Raw genomic sequence first — 18,285 nt, forward strand, 5'->3', positions numbered from 1 at the left:
CAATGAATACTAAACAATGACAATATTCTTAACAACAACAACAACAACAACAAAGTCTTAGTCCCGAAATGGTTCGGGGTCGGCTAACATGAACCATCATATAAAACTGTGAAATCAAGTCTTGTCAGCGACACAAATTCTCTTCCTCCACTCTTTCCTATCCACTACCATATTTTCCTCAATCCCCAATACACTCATATCACACTCGATCACCCTCCTCCAAGTTTGCATAGGTCTTCCCCTACCCCTACCCCTCACCACTACATCCCTTTGCCACTCTTCTGTCCTCCTAACCGGCGCATCAAGCGCTCTTCGTCTTACATGGCCAAACCACCTTAGTCGGTTTTCCCTCATTTTATTCTCAATAGATGTAACCCCTACTTTTGTCCTAATTATTTCATTACTCACCCGATCCTTTCTCGTATGACCACACATCCATCTCAACATACGCATCTCCGCCACCGACATCTTATGAGTGTGACAGTGTTTCACTGCCCAACACTCCGTACCATATAACAGTGTTGGTCTGATTGTCGTGCGGTAGAATTTTCCCTTCAATCTATTTGGCATGCCGGGGTTACAAAGGAAACCCGTAGCACTCTTCCACTTCGCTCAACTAGATTTAATCCTATGAGCAACATCTCCATCTACTTCTCCATCCGTTTGGATAATAGATCCTAAATACCGAAAGCAATCCGATGCCTGAACAACTCTCCCATCTAGGGTGATTGTCCCTGCCTCCCACTCCTATTGCCGCTAAACTTACACTCCAAATATTATGTCTTACTTCGGCTCAGCTTAAAGCCTCTAGATTCTAAAGTTTGTCTCCATAGTTCAAACTTCCTCTCCACGCCTTCTTTCGTCTCATCAACCAACACAATATCATCTGCAAACAACATGCACCATGGTATACCATCTTGAAGTGAACTCGTTAGTTCATCCATAACGATGGCAAAAAGAAATGGGCTTAGTGCAGAACCTTGATGCACTCCAATCGTAATAGGGAACTCTTCAATCTTCCCAACACTGGTGCGTACACTCGTGCATGCTCCCTCATACATGTCATTTATGATGTCAACATATTTCCGCGAAATGCCTTTTCTTATTAGGGCCCACCAAAGTACTTCCTTTGGTACCTTATCATATGCCTTCTCCAAGTCAATGAAAACCATATGCAAGTCTTTCTTCTTATTTCGACGGTGCTCCATTAATTGTCTCATTAGGTGGATGGCTTCCATAGTTGATCTTCCCGGCATAAAGCCAAACTGGTTTTCCGAGATCTTCACCGTCCTCCTTAGCATTTGTTCGATCACTCGCTCCCACAATTTCATATTATTTCTTATTGTTTCTCCAAATTTTGTTGAAGAACGTCGTCAACCATTCGATTCCTCTCTCTCCCAAACATCTCCAAATCTCAATAGGGATGCCATCAAGTCCTATTGCTTTTTTCAATCTCATCTTATTTAATGCCATTTTGACTTCACCCTTTTGAATTCTCCATATGCATTCACGATTTATCATATCGTGAGGGATACTTATATCTCCAACTTCTTGTCCGCGATCTCCATTAAATAAGTTATCAAAATAGGACCTCCATCGTTCCTTGATATCCTTATCTCCAACTAGGACTTTTTGGTCCACATCCTTCACACATTTAACTTTTCCGAGATCTCGCGTCTTCCTATCTCTCATCCGAGCAATTCCATATATGTCTCTTTCCCCTTCTTTCGTATCCAATCTTGTGTACAGATCCCGATTCACTTTTGCTCTAGCATCTCGTATGACCTTCTTTACTTCCCTTTTAGCCTCTTTGTACTTTTCGTAGTTCTCATCACTCTTGCACTTCCCTAATATTTTATAGGATTCTCGCTTACTCTTTACTGCTTGTCGTACTTCTTCTATCCACCAAGATGTGTCCTTACCCGGTGGCATGCTACCTTTAGATTCCCCTAGAACTTCCTTCGCTACTTCCCTTATACTATGCTCCATCTTAGTCCATATCGAATCTATATCTAAATCCATATTACATGTCCAAATATCTTTTTTGGCAATCTCATCCACAAATTTTTGTTGATTCTCTCCTTGCAGTTTCCACCACTTAATCTTAGTCTCCACTTGTAGTGTTCGTTTTCTTATACATCTCCTACTTTGAAAATCAAGCACCACTACTCTATGTTGGGTTGTCGTACTCTCACCAGGGATCACCTTACAATCAATATAACTCTTTCCCCAAGCACTCCTTACTAGGAAGAAGTCAATTTGGCTCGCATTACCACCACTCCGATAAGTCACTAAGTGAGATGTTCTTTTCATAAACCATGTGTTCATGATACTCAAGTCATAGGCTGATGCGAATTCCAAGATATCATTTCCTGCTTCATTTTTATCTCCAAAACCATACCCTCCATGAACACTCTCAAACCCATCTCGCCTAGAACCTACGTGTCCATTGAGATCACCACCTAGTACCATCTTTTCATCGCTAGGAACCTGTTGCACCACTTCCTCCAAGTCCTCCGAAAAAGCTTGTCTTATAGAGACATCTAATCCTATTTGTGGCACATATGCACTTATGACATTCACAACCTCATCTCCTATCGCAAGCTTAACACTCATAATCCTATCGCTCTTCCTAGACACCGCTACTACATCATCAATATACTCCCTATCAATAAGAATACCTACTCCATTTCTACCCTTATCTTTTCCCTAAGTACCACAGTTTATAACCCCAAGGAGCTATCTCTCTAGCCTTGGCTCAAACCCACTTGGTTTCTTGTAGGCACATTATATTTATTCTCCTCCTTTTCATGACATCTACAATTTCAGCTAATTTTCCTGTCAACGAGTCTATGTTCCATGTCCCAAAGCGTAACCTATTACCCCTACCCCTACCATTACCATGGACTAGCTTATTTACCCGCAACCCTTGCATATTTGACACCACCCCCGGGTTTTGGGGTGGCGCGCCGCTTCGGGGCGACGACCTAGCAACCCTTGCATATTTTTTACTACACCTGGGTCTAAGAAGTGCAGCGCGTCGCTGAGTAGGGAACGCCCCCACGATATTCATATTATGGTTCATGTCATAAGATGTGGCTAAGTTTTACGCTGGCCGCCACAAACCTACCGCAACCCCCCTCCTTTGTCCGGGCTTGGGACCGGCTGTAAATGCCACCAAGTGAGCTTCACAGGCGGAGTTCATGACAATATTCTTAAGCATAAATAAAATTTAAAATGCAAAATCAACCCCATGTTAGAAAACTAAAGTTGAATACTAAATCCTAAGTTCTACTCGTGATCAAAACTTTCCAAATTCATCACTCATCATCACTATCACACTCATCTAAAGCATCATCAAACTCTTTATTCAAACGTATAATCTTTGTCTTCCTTTTTCATATTGGTTTTTTTTTCTCATTTGGGACCCTTCAGAACAAGGTTGGATATGAAGGAAGGGGAAAGAGACATATATAGAATTGCTCGGATGAGAGATAGGAAGACGAGAGATCTCGGAAAAGTTAAATGTGTGAAGGATGTGGAGTAAAAAAAAAGTCCTAGTTGGAGATAAGGATATCAAGGAACGATGGAGGTCTTATTTTGATAACTTATTTAATGGAGATCGCGGACAAGATGTTGGAGATATAGTATCCCTGACGATATGATAAATCGTGATTGCATGCGGAGAATTCAAAAGGGTGAAGTCAAAATGGCATTAAATAAAATGAGATTGAAGAAAGCAATAGGACCTGATGGCATCCCTATTGAGATTTGGAGATGTTTGGGAGAGAGAGGAATCGAATGGTTGACGACGTTCTTTAACAAAATTTGGAGAAACAATAAGATGTCATCAAAATGGAGGAAAAGTATCATAATCCCTTTGTATAAGAAGAAAGGCGATGTCCAAGACTGTGCCAACTATCGAGGAATCAAATTAATGAGTCACACTATGAAACTTTGGGAGCGAGTGATCGAACAAAGGCTAAGGAGGACAGTGAAGATCTCGGAAAACCAGTTTGGCTTTATGCCGGGATGATCAACTATGGAAGCCATCCATCTAATGAGACAATTAACGGAGCACTATCGAAATAAGAAGAAAGATTTGCATATGGTTTTCATGGACTTGGAGAAGGCATATGATAAGGTACGAAGGGAAGTACTTTGGTGGGCCTTAATAAGGAAAAACATTTCGCGGAAATATATTGACATCATAAAGAACATGTATGAGGGAGCATGCACGAGTGTACGTACCAGTGTTGGGAAGACTGAAGAGTTCCCTATTACGATTGGAGTGTATCAAGGTTCCGCACTAAGCCCATTTCTTTTTGCCATCGTTATGGATGAACTAACGATCGCATCAGCCTATGACTTGAGTATCATGAACACATGGTTTATGAAGAGAACATCCCACTTAGTGACTTATCGGAGTGGCGGTAATGCGAGCCAAATTGACTTCTTCTTAGTAAGGAGTGCTTGGAGAAAGAGTTATATTGATTGTAAGGTGATCCCTGGTGAGAGTACGACAACCCAACATATAGAGTAGTGGTGCTTGATTTTCGAAGTAGGAAATGTATAAGAAAACAAACACCACAAGTAGAGACTAAGATTAAGTGGTGGAAATTGCAATGAGAGAATCAACAAAAATTTGTGGATGAGATGACCAAAAAAAGATGTTTGGACTTGTAATATGGATTTAGATATAGATTCGATATGGACTAAGATGTAACATAGTATAAGGGAAGTAGCGAAGGAAGTTCTAGGGGAATCTAAAGGTAGCATGCCACCGGGTAAGGACGCATCTTGGTGGACAGAAGAAGTACGACAAGCAGTAAAGAGTAAACGAGAATCCTATAAAATATTGGGGAAATGTAGGAGTGACGAGAACTACGAAAAATACAAAGAGGCTAAAAAGGAAGTAAAGAAGGTCATACGAGATGCTAGAGCAAAGGTGAATCGGGATCTGTATACCAGATTGGATACGAAAGAAGGGGAAAGAGACATATATAGAATTGCTCGGATGAGAGATAGGAAGACGCGAGATCTCAGAAAAGTTAAATGTGTGAAGGATGTGGACCAGAAAGTCCTAGTTGGAGATAAGGATATCAAGGAACGATGGAGGTCCTATTTTGATAACTTATTTAATGGAGATCGCGGACAAGAGGTTGGAGATATAAGTATCCATCACGATATGATAAATCATGTATGCCTGCGGAGAATTCAAAAGGGTGAAGTCAAAATGGCATTAAGTAAGATGAAGTTGAAGAAAGCAGTAGGACCTGATGGCATCCCTATTGAGATTTGGAGATGTTTGGGAGAAAGAGGAATCGAATGGTTGACGACGTTCTTCAACAAAATTTGGAGAAACAATAAGATGCCATCAGAATGGAGGAAAAGTATCTTAATCCCTTTGTATAAGAACAAAGGCGATGTCCAAGATTGTGCCAACTATCGGGGAATCAAATTAATGAGTCACACTATGAAACTTTGGGAGCGAGTGATCGAACAAAGGCTAAGGAGGACGGTGAAGATCTCGGAAAACCAGTTTGGCTTTATGCCGGGAAGATCAACTATGGAAGCCATCCATCTAATGAGACAATTAATGGAGCACTATCAAAATAAGAAGAAAGACTTGCATATGGTTTTCATTGACTTGGAGAAAGCATATGATAAGGTACCAAGGGAAGTACTTTGGTGGGCCTTGATAAGGAAAGGCATTTCGCGGAAATATATTGACATCATAAAGGACATGTATGAGGGAGCATGCACGAGTGTACGTACTAGTGTTGGGAAGACTGAAGAGTTTCCTATTACGATCGGAGTGCATCAAGGTTCCGCACTAAGCCCATTTCTTTTTGCCATCGTTATGGATGAACTAACAAGTTCACTTCAATATGGTATACCATGGTGCATGCTGTTTGCAGATGATATTGTGTTGGTTGATGAGACGAAAGGAGTGGAGAGGAAGTTGGAACTATGGAGACAAACTCTAGAATCTAGAGGCTTTAAGTTGAGCCGAAGAAAGACAGAATATTTGGAGTGTAAGCTCAGCGGCCATAGGAGTAGGGAGGCAGGGACAATCACCCTAGATGGGAGCGTTGTTCAGGCCTCGGATTGCTTCCGGTATTTAGGATCTATTATCCAAACAGATGGAGAAGTAGATGGAGATGTTGCTCATAGGATTAAAGCTGGTTAGTCGAAGTGGAAGAGTGCTACGGGTTTCCTTTGTGACCCCGGCATGCCTAATAGATTGAAGGGGAAATTCTACCGGACGGCAATTAGACCAGCATTGTTATATGGTACGGAGTGTTGGGCAGTGAAACACTGCCACATCCATAAGATGTCGGTGGCGGAGATGCGTATGTTGAGATGGATGTGTGGTCATACGAGAAAGGATCGGGTGAGTAATGAAATAATTAGGACAAAAGTAGGGGTCGCATCTATTGAGAATAAAATGAGAGAAAACCGACTAAGGTGGTTTGGCCATGTGAGACGTAGAGCGCTTGATGCGCCGGTTAGGAGAACCGAAGAGTGGCAAAAGGATGTAGTGGTGAGGGGTAGGGGAAGACCTAAGCAAACTTAGAGGAGGGTGATCGAGAGTGATATGAGTTTACTGGGAATTGAGGAAAATATGGTACTGGATAGGACGAAGTGGAGGGAGCGAATTTGTGTCGCTGACACGACTTGATTTCACGGTTTTATATGATGGTTAATGTTAGCCGACTTCGAATCATTTCGGGACTAAGGCTTTGTTGTTGTTGTTGTTGTTGTATGGATGAACTAACGAGTTCACTTCAATATGGTATACCATGGTGCATGTTGTTTGCAGATGATATTGTGTTGGTTGATGAGACGAAAGGTGTGGAGAGGAAGTTGGAGCTATGGAGATAAACTTTAGAATCTAGAGGCTTTAAGTTGAGCCGAAGTAAGACAGAATATTTGGAGTGTAAGTTTAGCGACGATAGGAGTAGGGAGGCAGGGACAATCACCCTAGATGGGAGAGTTGTTCAGGCCTCGGAGTGCTTCCGGTATTTAGGATCTATTATCCAAACGGATGGAGAAGTAGATGGAGATGTTGCTCATAGGATTAAATCTGTTTGGGCGAAGTGGAAGAGTGCTAGGGGTTTCCTTTGTGACCCCGGCATGCCTAATAGATTGAAGGGAAAATTCTACCGTACGGCAATCAGACCAACATTGTTATATGGTACGGAGTGTTGGGCAGTGAAACACTTTACATTCATAAAATGTCGGTGGCGGAGATGCGTATGTTGAGATGGATGTGTGGTCATACGAGAAAGGATAAGGTGAGTAATGAAATAATTAGGACAAAAGTAGGGGTTACATCTATTGAGAATAAAATGAGGGAAAACCGACTAAGGTGGTTTGTCCATGTAAGACGAAGAGCGCTTGATGCGCCGGTTAGGAGCGAATTTGTGTCGCTGACACGACTTGATTTCACGGTTTTATATGATGGTTAATGTTAGCCGACTTCGAATCATTTCGGGACTAAGGCTTTGTTGTTGTTGTTGTTGTTGTTGTATGGATGAACTAACGAGTTCACTTCAATATGGTATACCATGGTGCATGTTGTTTGCAGATGATATTGTGTTGGTTGATGAGACGAAAGGTGTGGAGAGGAAGTTGGAGCTATGGAGATAAACTTTAGAATCTAGAGGCTTTAAGTTGAGCCGAAGTAAGACTGAATATTTGGAGTGTAAGTTTAGTGACGATAGGAGTAGGGAGGCAGGGACAATCACCCTAGATGGGAGAGTTGTTCAGGCCTCGGAGTGCTTCCGGTATTTAGGATCTATTATCCAAACGGATGGAGAAGTAGATGGAGATGTTGCTCATAGGATTAAATCTGTTTGGGCGAAGTGGAAGAGTGCTAGGGGTTTCCTTTGTGACCCCGGCATGCCTAATAGATTGAAGGGAAAATTCTACCGTACGGCAATCAGACCAACATTGTTATATGGTACGGAGTGTTGTGCAGTGAAACACTTTACATTCATAAAATGTCGGTGGCGGAGATGCGTATGTTGAGATGGATGTGTGGTCATACGAGAAAGGATAAGGTGAGTAATGAAATAATTAGGACAAAAGTAGGGGTTACATCTATTGAGAATAAAATGAGGGAAAACCGACTAAGGTGGTTTGTCCATGTAAGACGAAGAGCGCTTGATGCGCCGGTTAGGAGCGAATTTGTGTCGCTGACACGACTTGATTTCACGGTTTTATATGATGGTTAATGTTAGCCGACTTCGAATCATTTCGGGACTAAGGCTTTGTTGTTGTTGTTGTTGTTGTATGGATGAACTAACGAGTTCACTTCAATATGGTATACCATGGTGCATGTTGTTTGCAGATGATATTGTGTTGGTTGATGAGACGAAAGGTGTGGAGAGGAAGTTGGAGCTATGGAGATAAACTTTAGAATCTAGAGGCTTTAAGTTGAGCCGAAGTAAGACAGAATATTTGGAGTGTAAGTTTAGCGACGATAGGAGTAGGGAGGCAGGGACAATCACCCTAGATGGGAGAGTTGTTCAGGCCTCGGAGTGCTTCCGGTATTTAGGATCTATTATCCAAACGGATGGAGAAGTAGATGGAGATGTTGCTCATAGGATTAAATCTGTTTGGGCGAAGTGGAAGAGTGCTAGGGGTTTCCTTTGTGACCCCGGCATGCCTAATTGATTGAAGGGAAAATTCTACTGTACGGCAATCAGACCAACATTGTTATATGGTACGGAGTGTTGGGCAGTGAAACACTTTACATTCATAAAATGTCGGTGGCGGAGATGCGTATGTTGAGATGGATGTGTGGTCATACGAGAAAGGATAAGGTGAGTAATGAAATAATTAGGACAAAAGTAGGGGTTACATCTATTGAGAATAAAATGAGGGAAAACCGACTAAGGTGGTTTGTCCATGTAAGACGAAGAGCGCTTGATGCGCCGGTTAGGAGCGAATTTGTGTCGCTGACACGACTTGATTTCACGGTTTTATATGATGGTTAATGTTAGCCGACTTCGAATCATTTCGGGACTAAGGCTTTGTTGTTGTTGTTGTTGTTGTTGTATGGATGAACTAACGAGTTCACTTCAATATGGTATACCATGGTGCATGTTGTTTGCAGATGATATTGTGTTGGTTGATGAGACGAAAGGTGTGGAGAGGAAGTTGGAGCTATGGAGATAAACTTTAGAATCTAGAGGCTTTAAGTTGAGCCGAAGTAAGACTGAATATTTGGAGTGTAAGTTTAGTGACGATAGGAGTAGGGAGGCAGGGACAATCACCCTAGATGGGAGAGTTGTTCAGGCCTCGGAGTGCTTCCGGTATTTAGGATCTATTATCCAAACGGATGGAGAAGTAGATGGAGATGTTGCTCATAGGATTAAATCTGTTTGGGCGAAGTGGAAGAGTGCTAGGGGTTTCCTTTGTGACCTCGGCATGCCTAATAGATTGAAGGGAAAATTCTACCGTACGGCAATCAGACCAACATTGTTATATGGTACGGAGTGTTGGGCAGTGAAACACTTTACATTCATAAAATGTCGGTGGCGGAGATGCGTATGTTGAGATGGATGTGTGGTCATACGAGAAAGGATAAGGTGAGTAATGAAATAATTAGGACAAAAGTAGGGGTTACATCTATTGAGAATAAAATGAGGGAAAACCGACTAAGGTGGTTTGTCCATGTAAGACGAAGAGCGCTTGATGCGCCGGTTAGGAGGACTGAAGAGTGAGAAAAGGATGTAGTGGTGAGGGGTAGGGGTAGACCTAAGCAAACTTGGAGGAGGGTGATCGAGAGTGATATGAGTTTATTAGGGATTGAGGAGAATATGGTAGTGGATAGGACAAAGTGGAGAGAGAATTTGTGTCGCTGACACGACTTGATTGCACGGTTTCATATGATGGTTCATGTTAGCAGACCCCGAATCATTTCGGGACTAAGGCTTTGTTGTTGCTGTTGTTGTTGTTGGGACCCTTCAGAACACGTGTTCCAGATATGTAATTGTAAAAAAACCATAAACTTGCCCTAACTGCCCCTATGTCACCAAGGCGCGCCTTGGTGCGCCTTTGGCAACTACCCCTTGGCGGAAAATGGCGCACCACGCGCGTGCCACGCTAGTTGCGCCACGCCATGGGGGCGTCATGACACTAAGGCATGCGCCTGGTGTGCCATATGCCAAAGGCGCGCCTTTAATAACTATGACTATAGCGCTAAATTTTCTAAAACCATGCATGGGGAGATTGCTTCAACCCATATAGGGACTTCCGTAATTTGCACAACTTCCCAAACTCCCCCTAAGCAACAAACCCAGGTGGTTGCTCCATATAAACAAACCTCTCACTCAGCTAAGGAAATGAACACACGAACAGAAGTAAGTTTGGCAACGGGAGAGAAAGTATCGAAATAATTGATACCATAAGTTTGAGTCGAGCGACTGTACCATCAAGATTTATCTTAACAACAAAAACCCATTTGCAACCAATTGGCTTCTTCTGTGCCGGTAGAGGAACAAGATCCCAAGTCTGATTCTGTTCTAGTGCCTTCAATTCTTCTTTCATTGCTTCTAACCACCCAGGGGTGAGTCATAGCTTCGGAAATGGATGATGGAACAATAGTGGAATCTAAAGAGGCTACAAAGCACTTGGAGGAGGGTGATAAGGCATTATAAGAAACAAAGGAGAAAACAGGGTAAGTGCAAGACCGTGTACCTTTCAGAAGGGCAATAGGAAGATCATGACTGGGATTAGATGAAGGTGGAGGATCTGGAGCCGAAATAGAGGAGAGAATATTGGTCTCTGGTTCTGGAGCAGGTGCCTCTACTGCAGGATGCACATGCTTGGAATAAACGTGACGAATAACAGGCGGAGAGATTACATGTTCACTTACTGTACATATCAGAAAATCATCACCTGTGTTATCTGGAGGTAAAGTGGGTGAGGATGGAGACGGGCAAAAGAAAGGAAGGAGTACTTTCAAAGAACGTGACATCTGCAGAAACAAGATATCGCCCCAAGGATGGAGAGTAACAACGGTACTCTTTCAGACTCCAAGAATATCCCACAGAGACACTTTAGAGATTTGGGATTGAGCTTGGAGACTTGAGGACGAATATCTTGAACAAAACAAGTACATCCAAAAATATGAGGAGCAACAAAAAACAAAGATTGGGAAGGAAAGAGAATAGAGTATGGAATCTGACCCTAAAGGACAGCAGACAACATCCGATTGATGAGGTAACAGATAGTGGAAACATCTACCCAAAACACTTTAGGGACTTTCATTTGAAACATTATGGCACGAGGACTTCACGTAAATGGCGATTCTTACGTTCAGCCACACCATTTTGCTGAGGCGTAACAACACATGATGTTTGATGAATAATATCATGCTGTAAAAGATAAGACTGAAAATTGTTGGATAAGTATTCTTTAGCATTGTCACTCCACAAACTGCGAATATTTTTACTAAATTGAGTTTAATCTAACATCAAAAGCACATAAAACAGTAAATAAATCTAACCGGTACTTCAAAGGATAAAACCATGTTACTCTAGAAAAATCATCCACAAAAGTCACGAAATAACAATAACCAAGTTTAGAAATGACAGGACATGACCCCGCACATCAGTGTGAACTAAATCAAAAACTGACTTAACATGTTTATTTAAGGGGAATACGATACTCGTTGATGTTTAGCGAACTCACACGCTTCACATTCCAAAGTATACTCCCTCTACCAATATTCTGTTTCGTCCCAAGATCCTGAAAAAGACAATAGGTGGAAAGAAAACAACAATTAAGTGTTTTGGTGAACTGGCTAACGGATAACAAGTTAAAAGGAAATTGAGAAAGGCATAGAATAGAGGATAACGATATTTCAGAAGTGGGATGAGCTGTTCTATGTCCATTAACAGATGGTAAATTGGTAGAAGCATGAAAAGAAGAGAGAGTACCTGTGTTACCAATCATGTGATCGGTAGCACTAGAATCAATAACCGAACTATGGGATGAGGTGGATAGGTAAGCTGCCTAATTACCTGTATTAGCCAACGCAGTGGTGGAGGACTTGGGATCACCACGATCAAGAGACATCTGCTGAAGTCGAGCGTATTCATCCACAGAAATAGTAGCAGTTGGAGCCTAAGATTGGAAGTGAGGAACCGGTAGAATACCATCACCGGTAGCAATGTTAGCAAATTTCCTAGGGTTACTTTGTTGAGCCCGATCGTGTAGCTCCTACAATTCTTCTTAATGTGTCCTTCTCCTACACAATGATGGCACACTCGAGGACTATGTGATGTGCGGTTACCAATGGAATTCTGATAACCACCTTAACCTCATGATGCACATTACTCCCCAGAGCCGTTGTCTCTTGAGACACCACACCAGAAGCCTTTTCACCATCCTTGCACACAGGAAGAAGCTGACTATAGCGGTCAGAGAAAGAGGGAAGTGTCCCGCTGGTCAATATCTGACGATGTGTTATCTCGAACTCAGGACCAAGCCCTTCCAAAAAGCTAAGAACAAATACACGATCATCCTCATCTTGCATACGTTTAACATCAGTTGAAATGGGAAATCTGGTTCGCTTTTCCTCACGAACCTATTTATAATCATTGTAATACTGGAAGAATTTGCAATCCTTTTTCTCAGGACGATAGTACGATGATGACAAATTATGAATATGAGTTAAGTCTTTTTTACTAGCATACATAGACTCCAGATAATCACACATCTCTTTGATAGTATCACTATGAGTTACAATATCATTAATGGTGGAATCTAAGGTATTTTGAATCAAATTGAAAAGTCTATAATCTGTCATCATCCACTTCTTTCTATTTCGTTCATCATGTTTAGGTGGAGGATTACTAGTTAAATGATCTCCCAAGTCAACACTATTAACATATACATAGTAGTAGTACATTTCGATTGAGTATAATCTTTAACACCGGTCAATTTCCTATCGGTAATTCTAGTGTTACCCATAGTTATTTCGGTCACAGTCTTCTTACCCTCTTGGTCAGACATTATCTTTTCCCAGAAAAAATCTCACTAGAGGAGGTTCAACAGCAACAATAAATGCACACTATTGTCCTTCAATCAATAACCACACTAATAAAGCAAAGAAGGCAAAACAGGCCAACCTCAATTGAGAAATGAAATGCCAAGTTAGTGAGGAGAGAAAGAAACAAAGAACAGAGACGGAGATCCAACCACACGCCGAACTCAGAGAAGAGGCAGTAACCCGAATCACCCAAAACAGAGAACAACTGGATAGAGGGGCCGGAAATAGAGAGACAGGACCGCCGGTGCAAAAATCGCGTCGATCAGAGCAGCCATGCGCTCACACGCGCAGGTGAGTGGGCAGCGCGTGGGGTCACTCGTGGCGTTTCTGGTCGCCGGATTTCTGCGACTATGGAGATCGGCGGCAGAGGGGTTGATTGTCAGGGGTGGTGAGATGAACGGAGGTGTTGAAAATTTCAACCTTCACCCAACAGACGCTACTTCACGGAAGAAAAATCCCAAAGCCAAACACAAGGCTCTGATACTATGTAGTCTCATTTAATGGGAAAGGAAAGTAATATCTTCTTCACACCTTTCAATTAGATTTACAGCATATATATACACTCAAGGAGTCCTATAGAGTCCTATATTGCTGCTAAGTGTATCCCTATATTACTGCTAAGTTATATCAGGAATATTAGTTACACTAATTACAGTTGTACATAATGAAATTACACTAATTACAGTTGTACATGATGAAATAAAGGAGCCGTCTGGCATTTTTAGGCAAGATCGCTGAACTTGCATTTGCTGTTAATGTAGGCCCTTAACAGTTGGTACTTTTATGCTAATTTTAACAGATACATGGACTTTGACCTCTTGATGTTGGTAGCTTTTGTCCAGTAGATAAGTAAATTATGGAAAGGAAGTTGTGTGTGGGCGTGTGTGTGTGTGTGAGAGAGAGAGAGCCAATTTTATTATAAGCTTTTATATTTGGAAAACAGAGATGTAAAATGAGACAGATGAACTTGAGCATATAAAATTTCAATGACTTGTATTTGTGGAGATAAAGAGAGAGCATCAAGATGGGAAGATAGTTTTCATCATTCTCGAAAGAACTAGGAACTTAGAATTCATCATGTTCCTTAGGTGATGCATGAAATCTGTTCAATTATAAGTGCGCTCCAGAAAAGCATTACAATAATTAATGTTGTTTTGCTGTAAACACTACAGTGATATCAGACAGAAGAACTTGACAAAAAAGACAAATGAAAGACTTAGCTAGTAAATATTCTTCAGAATTATATAATAAAATATTATATTGCAAGCAGTATGTAACATTTTGTGGAAGGCTTATTTGGATAGTATTTTTCCTATCTAGACATGCAAGAATTAAAAATTAGCATGCAGATACTCACTAATAGAAGGCATTGATTCTGTGATCCTGATTCTTTTTCATTATCAAAGCTTAGAAATTTCTTATAACGTGGCATATAACTATAAACTTGTGCTTGAGTTGTTATATTAGTTTGCTTCTTTGAATAGATTTATCTAGTTGTGGGAGGAAAGAAAAAACTAATTTCATACTTGTAATGTGAAGTAGTTGTGGGGATGAATAGTCCATTTGATTGATGATTATGAATAAAACAACTTCTTTCTTGTAAGAAAACTAGCTTGACAAATTTTCTTTTCTGGATGAAGCCCATAACTGCTCCTTTTGTTTTCTTTGATCAAAATAAGGACGAGTGGACCGGGGAGCAAAAACTGCAGTACACTGATGTTCCAGAAGATATTGAACCTGAAGAAATTCGGCCTATGGGAAATTATGCCGTGCAAATAACATGGCCTGATGGATTTAACCAGGTGACTTTCGTTTGCTTTATGCTATTGTTGGTAAACATAATAATTCAAAGACTATCTATATTTTTAAAATTATTACATGATTACCAACAATTCAAAGACTATCTATATTTTTAAATTGTTACATGAAGTAGGTTTTTGTTTGGGAAAGCAAATAGCCTCATCTAATACTATATAGATATTGTTTGCTTTGATCCATGTTCATTCCTTGAGTCTCACGGTTTTAAAACATGTCTACATGCATTGGCAACACACCTAACTATTATAGTCTAGTCACAACCTCTCAATTTTCTATGTGGGTTTCAGATCATTCCTAGTCCCATAGTTGTTAAAGGCGCCAGGCGTACTAAGGCCCTAGGGGTCCTAGAGCCTAAGCGCAAGGCTGAGCCACGCGCCTGATGAACATATATACCGCAGAAAATGAAAAACAAATAAATACAAAATCTATTTATCAATGTTTGATACTAATATCATTAATACTCTATTAGTAGTTAAGACACAAGCTATGATGAACTAAAAGCTCACTTATAACCATATAAACAAGACAACCACATAAAAACGTCAAAAACACCAAGTTAAGTGTTGACAACTGAGACTAAGATATTAAACGTCAGTCTTTTGCTTGTTAAGCGAGGCACACAGGGTGACAGTCTTTAATCATTAATTAAAGCGTCTCTTGACGCGCCTATTAAGCGAGGCACACAAGGTGACAGTCTTTTAACAGAGCCTCGCCTAGGACCTATTAAGAGCAGGACCTTGAGCCTAGCCTGAGGCGCGCCTTTAACAACTATGCATGGTCTTATCACCATATTTTTAGACCGCTCATTCCACCGTGACCCACCCCTCCAGGATCAGTTCATTAGATCAACAATTCGTTTCAACCTAATACTAAGGTTCCGTTTGTTTGTCGGAAAATATTGTGCAAGGAAATATTTTCCTGATTTTCCGATTTTTGTTTAAGAAAATAAGTCAACGAAAAATTTTAGTTTACTCAACAAAAACATATATAAAAAAAATGAGAAAAATGTTTTACCCTATTTGAAAAGAGGAAAATATTTTCCGCCTTTTGGAACCCTATTCCATTTCTTTTTTATCCTTTTGAAAATATAGTAGACATTCATCCCTTCTTCCGGTATTCTAGTGTTGTAGCTAAACATCGAAAAATTATTTTCCAAGACATAATATTTTTATGCAAACGAATGGATCTGACATGTGAAACATGCGAAGCGTCAATATCCCATTAATTCTATGCAGATTCCGACAACTATAATGGTATGCAAAATATAAAAATCGGTAACTTTTAGACATGTTTTAGGCAAGGCTAAAAATAATGTAAATTTATTAGTTTTTGAGTTTTTATCTATTACATTAGTCAGTCATTTATTTGCAATAATGCATTATAATGTTCTGAGGTTTGTTCTAATTTAGTCCCTTTATCCATTTAAAATACTACTATTTTGCCGTTACTTACTTATTAGGGTTAAATTACATCTATATTGCTTTAACTTTGAGAGCTTTACACTTTGATACATGAACTTTAATTTTATATTTAAAAATATTATTACTTTAAATATTAAAATTACATTTTTATGTATTTTTTTTATTTCCTCTTTTATCTTGTTCTCTCTATTTAATTTTAATAAAAATATAATTTTTATGTTAAATAATTTATTTAAAATATTTAAAATAAAAACATGATATTTTTATTAATAACTATGTGAATATTGCAGGACACCATAAAACCCAAATATTAGTTAATAAAATTGAATAATTTCTTTTGGCTTTAATTCCGTTATAATCAAATTAAACCTAAATTTGCTTATATAAAGTAAGGCTTAATACATCATTTGCTCCCTGAACTTGCATAAAATGTTCAGTTAGCCTTCTGAACTTACGTAAAATATAATCAATTAATCACTCGGTTGTAAAAAAGTAAGTTAAATGCAGAAGATATGTTGCACGCATCTTAAAAAAGTAAAACGACCAAGGTTAGGATATGAGATTCTAATATTAGAGAAGAAAAGGTTTTATAGTTGAATGAGTAAGAACTTTTTTAATACGCTTTAATCGATTTTGCGAATTATGTAATAACATTCTAAGGCACGTGCAACATATCTTCCACATTTAACTTACTTTTCTTACAGCCGAGTGATCAATTGATTACATTTTATTCAATTTCAGGGGCTAACTGAACATTTTATGCAAGTTCAGGTGTCAATTAAGCTTTTTAGACAAATTCATGGGGCAAATGATATATTAAACCAAAAAGTAATAACAACTATAAACATTCAAAAGAAATGGAAAATGAATTCAAAAGAACTATAAACTGCTCAATGCTAGTGTTGAAATTAGAAAAAATGGTTGAGTATCTGGTGTTGAATTAGTTGAAAGTTGTTAATTCTGTGAAATTAGTATGCATAAAGTGACTGATGCACATTGATATTGTTAAGCTCGGATTCTATAACAAGAATGAGAGTATAGAAGCATGATTTATGAATATTTTTATGCGACACAGATAGCTCCATATGATCAATTGCAAACATTGGAACGATTAGTTGGTGTTCCTCGATCAGCTTAATTCTGTAAGTGTATGTTATTTTTCTTAAAAAAGTTCAATTACACAAACAAACAACTATTGAGGTTATTTCACTTGACCACAGGCTTAACGTTGTCAGCAACAAATTAATGGGCATCCTATCCTAAGCAAAGCTTGTTTAGTTAGATGAACGACATGAAAGAAGCTCCTCAACAGTTTTAGGTTTCTAGTTTCTAGTGTGTGTGTCTTGCACAAATATGTATAGCCAACTCTAGCTAAGGAAAGATAAGATACATAATGGTGGAAATTGTAATGCGAATTTTATTCATTTTTCAACCTGAATGAATTCTAAGGTTTACTACAAATATTGCTTCAAATGCTCTGTTTTTATCAAGATTGGGCTAAATTTTGTCATTAAAATAGTAAACGAACAAAAAAGTTGCCAGAATTGAACTTTGTAATTATTGGCATTCTTTTCCAAATAAGATTTGGACTTTGCAAGCCCTTAAACTCCAACTAAGCTGCAGACTTTGATGGATTTTAATGCAGAAACTGAAGAAATAAATATGGCCTTACACAGTTGTTTAAGTTAGTAGTATTTTATTCGAATTGCAATTCAATTTGTTTTTGGTCTCATGGGTGTTGGAATTTCAGACTTAATAAAGGAGAATAAATGAGATGATAACAACTCAATTTGTTGTGAAAAGTGTAAATATTATTGATCTAATACTGAGTTTAAATACAACAGGAACAGTTAAAGAATAACTGTTTAATAACCACTTCCTACAAATCAGTGATTTAATAACCACTTCAGCAACTGACTGAAACAATCAAACCTAAGAAAAATAACATGAGAAGATATTCTAAACACAATACTA

At 39.4% G+C, this 18,285-nt stretch overlaps 1 protein-coding gene across 3 annotated transcripts in view; it reads left to right on the forward strand.

Annotated features, from left to right (window-relative positions):
• The window catches only part of LOC136202841 (fe-S cluster assembly factor HCF101, chloroplastic), a 38,515-nt gene extending 20,743 nt beyond the window's left edge, over positions 1–17,772 (forward strand). For all 3 annotated transcript variants that reach the window (XM_065993767.1, XM_065993766.1, XM_065993769.1), the window contains 3 exons: positions 14,752–14,874; positions 17,387–17,453; positions 17,532–17,772. In XM_065993767.1, the coding sequence (XP_065849839.1) occupies positions 14,752–14,874; positions 17,387–17,449 (186 nt within the window). In that variant the 3' untranslated portion in view covers positions 17,450–17,453; positions 17,532–17,772. The remainder of the gene's footprint in view (positions 1–14,751; positions 14,875–17,386; positions 17,454–17,531) is intronic.
• The last annotated feature ends 513 nt before the right edge of the window (positions 17,773–18,285 follow it).

The sequence above is a fragment of the Euphorbia lathyris genome, chromosome 8 (genome assembly GCF_963576675.1).
Source record: "Euphorbia lathyris chromosome 8, ddEupLath1.1, whole genome shotgun sequence".
In the NCBI taxonomy this organism is placed as follows: domain Eukaryota; kingdom Viridiplantae; phylum Streptophyta; class Magnoliopsida; order Malpighiales; family Euphorbiaceae; genus Euphorbia; species Euphorbia lathyris.